The 9967-nt window shown below is 42.5% G+C and overlaps 1 protein-coding gene across 1 annotated transcript; it reads right to left on the bottom strand.

Annotated features, from left to right (window-relative positions):
- Positions 1-6560: 6560 nt before the first annotated feature.
- LOC148815401 (fish-egg lectin-like) lies at positions 6561-8040 on the bottom strand. The gene is made up of 4 exons (XM_088905708.1): positions 7992-8040; positions 7361-7606; positions 6851-7193; positions 6561-6763 (listed from the first exon to the last, which is right to left on the bottom strand). Exons 1-4 carry the CDS (start codon positions 8038-8040, stop codon positions 6622-6624), a joined length of 780 nt encoding a protein of 259 aa, XP_088761834.1. The 3' UTR covers positions 6561-6621.
- Positions 8041-9967: the final 1927 nt, after the last annotated feature.

The raw sequence follows: 9967 nt of genomic DNA, 5'->3' as shown, positions 1-9967 counted from the left end.
GGACGTGCCCTATAGTAGGCTGTACTCCCTAAATCGCTGGATAGAGACTTGGTGTGCATACAATAGAATAACCTTAATTAATAGTTGGGACATTTTTTGGGAATGGCTTTTATAAACGGGATGGTCTCCAGCTTAACCAGAAGGGATCATTAATTCTATCCCAAAATATAGCAGAGAAGCTGCTTGCTTGACTACTAAGAGCACCAACCAGGCCTCAGCCATGTGATCTAAAATCGTGTGCTGTCTGTACTCCCAGCTCTAGTTCACCTCCTGTACCGACCCAGGTTCTCTACCACACGGCATCCCATCAATCACATTACTATCCAGAACCAGATAGGAGTGTGAATAGACAGAGTATTGCAACTATCACTAGACCTAGATTAGAATTCAGACGTTCCTTTAGGGGCTCCTGTGTTGACAATTTAATCTCCATTCCACTGGTAAACCTAAATCAGTTAAAACATGAAACTACCATAAAATGCTCCCTGTTAAATGTTCGCTCACTAGGCAACAAATCAGTTCTGGTTAATGATATGGTGCTTGACACCAAGTCTGACCTGTGCCTACTAACGGAAACCTGGCTTTGACCCACTGACACTATTCCTGTAGTTGAAGTCTCACCTAATGGCGAAACGTTTTTGTAGAAAGCTTGTTGCTCAGGGCATGGAGGTGGCCTAGCAGTCATCTTCAGTGAGTCTCTAAGAAATGAATTAAAAACTATTTAATGACTTTCACACATTTGAAGCAATGCTCCTTAAAATAGCTCCTGAATCATCTACATACATTCTTTTAGTGTACAGACCCCCCGGTAGATCCCATCCCCACTCAGCTAGTCAAAGATTCCCTCGAAGTACTGGCAGGACCTATAATTAGTATGATGAACATGTCCCTCGCATCAGGCGTTGTACCTGATCAATTTAAGGTAGCGGTTGTTAGACTGCTCCTTAAGAAGCTAAATTTGGACCGACAAGTTCTTAACAACTACAGGCCTGTCTCAAACTTTTGATACACAGGCTTGAGTCTGAGGTTGGCTTATGTGGAAACATCCTTAATTGGTTTACTTCATATTTAACTCGGCGTTTTCACTATGTTCAAATGTCTAATAATTGTACTGCTTCGTCAATGTCACAAGTTCAATTTGGGGTACCACAGAGATCAGTGCTGGGACCAGTATGGTTCTCTCTTTGCATGCTGCCGCTAGGTCGGAAAATACGAAAACATAATATTAACTTTCATTCATATTCTGGTGACACTCAAATGGCAACTCTTCTATTATCACTTTAGTTAATTGCACTAATGAAATAAAGACTAGGATGTGTGAAAACCTTTTGTTACTCAACTGAGGTTCTATTGTTTGGAGGCAACAATACTGACAGGACTACTATAACTTCAGCACTGAACTCAGAGGATTTAAAAATTTGCCTGCAAGACTCTGCACGTAACCTGGGCATCATAGTAGACACAAGGCTCTCGTTTAACTCTCATGTTAAAACAGTATCTAAAACATGCTTCCTATAGTTAAGAAATATTGCAAAACTAAGGCAGTTTCTCTCCACTCAAGACACAGAGAAATGAATACATGTTCTTGTAACAGCAGGTTAGACTACTGCAATGCCCTACTATCAGGGAGCACCCTCCAATCTTTCAACACCTTACAGCGAATTCAGAATGCAGCAGCTAGAATTGTTACTAGGAGCAGAAAGTACGACTATATAACCCCCATACTTAGCTCTCTTCATTGGCTTCCTGTCAGGTACAGGGTGGACTTCAAAATCCTTCTACGTACTTACAAGTCTCTCAGAGGTCAGACACCTGTCTATCTAATGGACTTATTAATGTATACCATCCAAATCGCCTGCTTAGTTCACAGAACGCAGGTCTTCTTCACATATTAATAAAATAACAGTTGGCTGTAAAGACTTTAGTTACAGGGCCCCTAGCTTATGGAACAGTCTCTCACCCCATATGTCAGGATTCATATCCAGACTGAAGACCTACTACTTCAGCCTAGCCTATAATAATAATAATAATAATAATAATAATAATAGTAATAATTGCTTACACTTATAAATAAATATATATATTTCTGGACACTCCACTCAAAGCGCTTTACAGGTAATGGGGATCCCCTCCACCACCACCAGTGTGCAGCCCCACCTGGATGATGCGCCAGTCCTCCCCACACACCAGCTCTCAGTGGGGAGGAGAACAGAGTGATGAAGCCAGTTCAGAGATGGGGATTATTAGGAGCCCATGATGGGTAAAGGCCAGGGGGAAATTTGGCCAGGACACAGGGGTAACACCCCTTCTCTTTTCGAGAAACACCCTGGGATTTTTAATGACCACAGAGAGTCAGGATCTCACTTTTATGTCTCATCCGAAGGACGGCACCTCTGTCACTATTCTGGGGCATTAGGACCCACACAGACCGCAGGGTGAGCGCCCCCTACTGGCCCCACTAACACCTCTTCCAGCAGCAACTATAGTTTTTTTCCCAGGAGTCTCCCATGTGATTGATAATTAATAAAGACTCACCTGAAGAAGGCTCCACGGCCGAAACATTGTGTTCTCTTTCTTCTTTTTTCAGTATGGAATAAACCTATTACTTGTTCATTAATAAAGTCACACCCATCTCCCATCCCCCATGTAACTGCAGCCTCATCACCAGTCTCAGTCTGAATTAATTAGGCAGAGGGAGGATGAAGACCATTAAAGAATCCTACTTAACAACAGATGTAATAAAGACTCAGTTCATTCAATTCCAATTCAAAGTAGTGTTACGAGTCCAGCTAATAAAACCGAAACTAAAATATAAACTATAAAATACTAAAATATCAAATATAATATAATATTTTACATTATAAAATATAAATGCGGGAGCTGGAAAATAATCCTGCAACCAATCTTTTCCTCAATTCGAAAAAACTAAATCAGACGGGGAAGCCAGTAATCCTAAATCAAAGCCGGGACCCGAGAGTCGTCTTTCAAAGCAGAAAGCCGGGAGTCCGAAACCGAGGAGTGTACTTTCCGCAATCCAGAAGCCGCAGGTCCAACAGAGACAAGCAGTTCCAAGCCGAAGAGGTGTAAACGAGACGAGCGAAAAGCAATAATAAAGCTCACACGGACACCGAGCGAGGAGGTCAGGGAAGACTGTGCTTCAGTGTATAATGAGATGGTGGTGTGGTGGTGAATTAGTGATCCGGTAGGTTGCCTAATTCAGCGTGGTCTAGGCAACAGGGAAGCGGGGATCATAACAAGTACTGTAGCAAAGGAGCATTTTATTCAAACATCAGCTGCATAGAGCCCTGTTACTCAGGAGTTAGTAAACGAGGCTCCCAAGTAGAGCTGGGTGTTGTAACTTGGACATTTCTATCCATCTCCTCCATCTGAGGGTTTATGGCAGAAACTAAACTACACCCGGCCCAATACACAGCTCACCTGTGCTTCAGAATGGAATGTGTTCAACAACTGTACAGAATAGTATGTCTTCCAGGGCGCCTTTTTGTAGAAAGGAAAAGAATTCCCTCTTGCAAACAGGTTTCCTTTCCTGCAGGTGTCACTCATCTAACATGCTTTATGCTCACCAGCTGAATGATACACGTCTGCTGTAGTCTTACCTGGCTGCTGCTTGAACACAGTGTCTTACTGATACATACTCCAGAGAGGCTCTTTCCATTCAAACTGATATAACCTCTGACACCACCTTTTGTTTGTGTAACCATGGAGAGTATCAATATCAATTAATTCTTTCGCACAATGTGTTTTACAAGAGTCTTATACATGCACATATACACTGTAGGTCAAGTTATTTTATAGGCTAAAATACCATATAATAATCCCATTTAAAGTATTGCAAAAGAGAAAGTCAACATACACAGGCACTTTCTATACTTTACACATGCAAAAGCTTTTCACATTGCACTCTTTCGGTAAGAGTGTTCGCACAAAGGACACAGAGATTTGCCACAAAGCGCCATTGCTGTTCATCATTCTTGAAAAGCTTGAAATTCCCCCTGATCTGCATTTTTTTTCTGCTGCAGTAACATTTTCACATATTGTCTGTTAACATGGAACAAGAAAGCAAAATATTTAATTAAAAAATAAAAATTGTAGTATTATTTACCCAAGATATTTCCTTTTAGTGACTTGGTCAGTGACTTGTACAGCTGTTCAGCTCATTGTAAGCCACCATTAGTTCTATATGCAGTTCAAAGCCACAGTCAATTCTATATTTGTGAGCTTATTTGGGGAGCTGCTGGGATGAGACAAGACCTTTTCTCCTGACATCAGTCCAGTAGAACTGTGGACCAGCTCTCAAATGGGATCAACAGAGACTTCACTAGCTCACTGCTGAGGTTCAGGCAGAATATCCCACAGTGTTGACCTCTCACAAACATGCTTTTTTATTTACAGGTCAGACACGTTGTTAAGCAAGATGTTCTCAATGTGAAAATCGGAGCTGTTCTATGATCAATTTACAAGAGCTGATCTGTTCTACAATCTTGTGCAATGACCTCACATCTCTAGACAACTAATATCACAGTTTGTTTCCTGCTTTTCAAGGCACACAGAGCTGTCTGTTAATCTCCTGAAGGACACCTGATGTCAGGAACTAACGAGGGTTAGAACAATATCCACTGGTGCTCTAATAATGTTAGACACCAGATATTGCAACAGAAGGTCATAGGTCAACTGCATTATTTTAAAACTAATTTGACTAAAATCTCAAATTAAATTGAAGATATATCTGTTTCTCCTTTATGTGACAGGTGCAGATCTTCTGAAGGCTCTGCCCCAAGTTCTATAAACTTTGGGTAGAAATATTTCAGTGGTACTCAAAGGTGTTTGGGAAGAATATACCCCAGACCCTGAATTAGCACTCTCTGGTTGTTCAGAGACAATGTTCACATTAACCATCAGCACTGGCGTTTGGAATAATTGTGGCTGAACAAAATTGCCTCTATAGCACAAGCAATCTGGAGCCATTCCATGAGATCAGGGGCCCTTTTCCTCAATATGTTTAAAAACATAGAGCTTTGTTAAATATCCCTGATAGTTTTATACAACCATTAATTGTGTGATTATGGTTGTCACAAATCTTGACTTAACAAGAAAACTGTTAAAAAGGCAGCAGCAAATTTGAGGATTTTTAATCTATTGTCTGTTTTTCATGTTTCTCATTAAAAATATCAAAGCTTTTTTGAAGATCCCTGATAAGTCTATCCAGAGGCCAGTCAGCCAAGCAGCAGTGCCACCTAGTGGTCAGAAAGCTGAGCACAGACGGGTAGGACTAGAACGAGATAAGATAATGTGGGAAAAATTATAAAGCAAATGTTAGGATATATAGTTAAGTGTAACATTTAAATCAGGAGATGCTATATAAAAACTGTACCACTAGTAATGCTTCATTTCAAATGTGCTGTCTGTTACAACAAAGATTTTGCTCTGGAATCAGCCCAAACCGGAAAGAGTGACCAGATACATTCTCAGGTTCAAGTGATTGTCCTGCACTGTTCAGGGGCCCAATTTAAGTATTGAAAATCCTAAAGGGCAACAACAAATCTACTGTATAACCTTCACCTTCGTGTATGGAAACAGGAGTCACTTCTGTGCACAACGTGTGGTCAAAAGTACTGTATGTAACCATATTGTTGCAGTTGGTAATGATCTTTTGCAAAAACAAATGTCTCAATGACATTGTATCAGCAATTGTTACATACTCAGCCTACTTTAAAAGTTTAAATTTACATTAGGAAAGGTAAATGGAAAAACTGGTTACAAGTACAGAAATAAAAATAATCAGCTGAAAAAAGTCACATTTGAGTGGATTGTACGCAATACTGGTTCACATATTACAAATACACACAACTCAGTAAAGTACTAATAGGTGTTATTTTTGTGGCATGTGTTGCAGGTATTCAGATGGCACCTGCATTTTAAATTGTACAAGTTCACCAAACCACTTCCCACTCAACTAGTTACAGCAATGAAGTATTACACCTGAACTTGAGCTAAACCTCAGGTGAGGATTGAACCATGAAGATGAACTCAGTTGTAAAAAACTGAAAGCACCCAGTCAACATGGTTAGGGATGTAATAGAAAGTTAAGACCAAGTGCTTTGCACCAACACATTATGGAAACAAACATTACACTGGAGTGGTTTAGGGTTAAGAGAGTGAAAGGCCTTGAAGACTCCAGTCACAGCCTCAACTTACATCCCTGTTTAGGGCCACTGGAAAAGACCAATCAGTGATGCTCCCCAAGAAACATAGTAGCATTTTAGCTAATCCATTCATGCACAAAAGTGGGACTAAGCTACTGTGGAAAGAGACTAGATATGTTTCATTATTAGCTTATTACAGGCAAAGGGCCATGTGGGATAAGAGCTTAATGTGACATCCCAGGTAGTCCTCCTCATTAAATCAGGAGGACTGGTTTTAAGTTCATTAACCAATTTGAAGTTAATGAATTAGACACCACAGAAGAACAGGGTTTTCCAGGCATTTTTATTGCAGCACAGAAAAACAAGACAGGCATTAATGCCTCATTCCACTCGGAATCCTTCATGCAGCCTAGTCATGTCTGTCACTTCCCACTCAGGGCCAGACCACCCAGGCTGCTCAGACCTGGCACCTCTGGACTCGGCCATCTTTGCACACAACCCAGAGGATTCCTCGGTCATAGGACACATGCCTGGCCACACCAGCTGCCCTTAGAGCCCACCACCTCCTGCCAAAGGGGTTACAGGCATCAATACCAACCCTGCAGGAAAAGGAACAGGGTTAGAGCAGCCTAGAATTAGGACAGTCATTCATGCAACCATGTGCATTAACCCCTCCCCCAGCTCACCTCTTGAAGACCACTCCATTCCTGTTCACCCCATACACACTGCCATCTGAGCCCACCTCCACCAGGGACAGGGAGCCCTGGATGGGGTACCACCTGTCGGACCCTTTGCAGGAATCCCCACTCACATCCAGCTTGACAAAGATCTGGTCCAACCTGTTCACTCCCCAGCAGCCAAAAGGCCCACAGGAATAGTACTTGAGGGAGCCCACGACAGGAATCCAGGGGATGTTGCCCTGGCCAGCATACTGCAGCACAGGCCCGCTGTTCAGGCAGAAGATGGAATTGGCAGCATTGACACCAACCACAAACTTGTCTCCACCAGCATCAATCTGGATGAGGGAGCCTGCAGAGGAGAGCAAGAAACAGCTGTTCTCAGCAGGGGGTAGTGCAGTGCTCATTCCTCAGTCATGAACATTTGAGTGAAAGATGTTCTGGCTGAAAGCAGCCACTATCCATGGATAAACATGAAAGCTATCATTTCTAACCTATATAGATCAGCTGCAGCCTCACCTGGTTGCACTTGGATCCACCTTACCCGAAGCCACTTGAACACAAGGCTTGAGAGACTCACACTCCAGAGTCCTGCTGGCCCCACACTCACATGTTTCCCTTTCATGGCCAGAGAGACCCAGCTGTTGCCCTGATGGCTGACCAGGTTGTCTGCATTGTCAACTCCACACACTCTTCCAGCACCAGCATCTATCTGCTTCAGACTGCCAGGCACAGCCCGACACTGCAGGGCTTCAGCTACAGACACTGGGGAGGAGAGGACACCACTGGGTCAATGATCACGTGGAAGCAGCCTGGGTTTAAGGCAGCATTAAGGCAACATTTAAGGGATCATAAGCATCTGACACTGAGGGACTAAGTCAATATACGAGGACAGAAGAAACAAGCCAATAGGGCATTAATGAATCAGCAACAACCACAAGTGAACAGAGCTCAATGCACAGAGAATCAAAGGTCTGCAGAAATTCAAGAGCACACAAACATCCAAGTCATGGATTTAACACTCAGGCAACATCCCTACTCAAGATCAAATAACTATACTGAAATCCTTAAATACTAGCAGCATGCAGTTAATCCTCCCATCTGCCTTTGTGCTGCTCCTTTCAGTCAAAGCAATAAACCCAAACCTTACCTAGAAAGAATCCCACAAGCAAACACAACACACAGCCTCTCCCTTCCATGTTGGTGAATGATCACACAAACCTCATGTATAGTATAAGCCCCCCCTCCCCCCCGGTGGCCTTTATATACTCAAGACTGCTGGGCTTCAGGTCCTACACACACACCTGTCTAACCAGGTGTTAAATTGTGAACCATAACGAGCTGCTGATTGAATCACTCAAGTATCAATTACAGAAGACATCATTAATTATATTCTTTCCATAGACCTTATCCTCAGGGTTTGGGAATCATGGCGACAAAAACTGAAATTGAAGCCCAGTGCTTCAGATAGTCACGAGCTGGATTAGTACTAATATCAGCAGGGACATCCTCCAGTAGTGCAGGTCAGGGGTGGTCTAAATTAGATAACGAGACAAATAGTTTCATTGCAAAGCTGAATATTTGGTTACTCTTGCTCTTTGTCATGAGATATTTTTTTTCATTTCAGATTTTATCTCCCAGATTAAAGATTAAATTTTTCTGAGCACTTAGAGGAAAATATCTGGGCCCTAGATTGAAATATTCCATTTGGACAGCACAGTGGTGTGGATTTTAGGACTGCAGCCTCACAGTTCCTGGGGTTGATGTCCAACTGAATTTCCTGCTGTGTGGAGCTTGCATGTCTTCCATGTGGATTTTCTCTATGGGATGTAATGGAAAGTTACTGAAAAAAAGTGTTTTATCCTAAATATGTCCGTTTATGGGCAGAGCTGTGTTGTAAAAGCAGCTGGATTCTTAGAACAAACTGTGATTGTACCCAGCGAGTCAAGGCCATGGGATGTTCTAAGAATATGTTTATCTCTGTCCCAGCAAAAAGGCGATGCATAACTGCACGTAGCTGTCTTCTCTGTCCTAAGGCTAAGACCTATAAGGACTGGAAAATTACTGTCTCGCCTGTCTTTGTTTTACTAACCAACCATAATGAAGTAAACAAGTTGAGGTGTTGCATCAGCTAAGTGTATAAAATAATGGACCTTTTCCTATTTTCTTTGAAAATCAGCTCTCACTTGCTGCACAGACTGGTGGATGCTGTTTTTCCCTATTGCACAATATGAATAAATGCCTTACTGAGTGAATGAGAACACCTCTCCTGGCTCGTCTTTGATAAAATTCCAAGACAGGGACCACTTTGCTACCAATTTAGAAAGGCATCCTGGCTTTTCAAAGTAGTTTACATGTATGTAAAAAGTTATGTCAATGATGAAAAAATTGCAGTTGGAGAAAGTGTGGATATTCAAAGGAAGTAGATAGACTGATACTTTATTGATCCCATGAAAGAAATTGCAGTGCAACAGCAGCTTAACACAGACAACACAGCAACAGTGTAACGAATGATACAATAATAATAAGACGTTGTCCATGATGGCCTCTAGTTTGGACACCGTTCTCCTCTTGGCCACTACCTCCAGGGGGTTCAGGCCAGACCCAATGACGGAGCTTGCTCTCCTGATGAGCTTGTTCAGCCTGTTAGAATCCCCTGCTCTAATCCCAGAGCACCAGCATACCACTGCGTAGAAAATGGCGCTCGCCACCACCAACTGATGGAACATATGTAGCATCTTACTACATACATTGAAGGACCTGAGCCTCCTTAAGAAGTAAAGTCGGCTTTGACCCTTCTTTTAGATGGCCTCGATGTTCTTAGACCATTCCATCGTCACTGTGCACTCCCAGGTACTTGTACAAGTCCACCATCTCCACGCCACTCCCATGGATGTAGACAGGAGTATGTTTGACGCTTTTCCTCCTGAAATCTACCACCAGTTCCTTCGTCTTTGTTACATTCAATTGCAGGTGGTTCTCCCCACACCACTCCACAAAGCTGCTAACCTCTTCCTCTGCACTCTTCCTCCTGCCCACTCTTGATACATCCCACTGTAGCGGCAAGGCTTATTAAAATACAGGAATTAAGTTTGCTGCTCCCTTGCCAGTCCCTCTCTCCTTCAT

The sequence above is a fragment of the Atractosteus spatula genome, chromosome 25, assembly GCF_055471065.1.
Source record: "Atractosteus spatula isolate fAtrSpa1 chromosome 25, fAtrSpa1.hap1, whole genome shotgun sequence".
NCBI lineage: Eukaryota > Metazoa > Chordata > Actinopteri > Semionotiformes > Lepisosteidae > Atractosteus > Atractosteus spatula.
The sequence above is the reverse complement of the archived record's forward strand: the minus strand, read 5'-3'. Positions and strand labels throughout refer to the sequence as shown.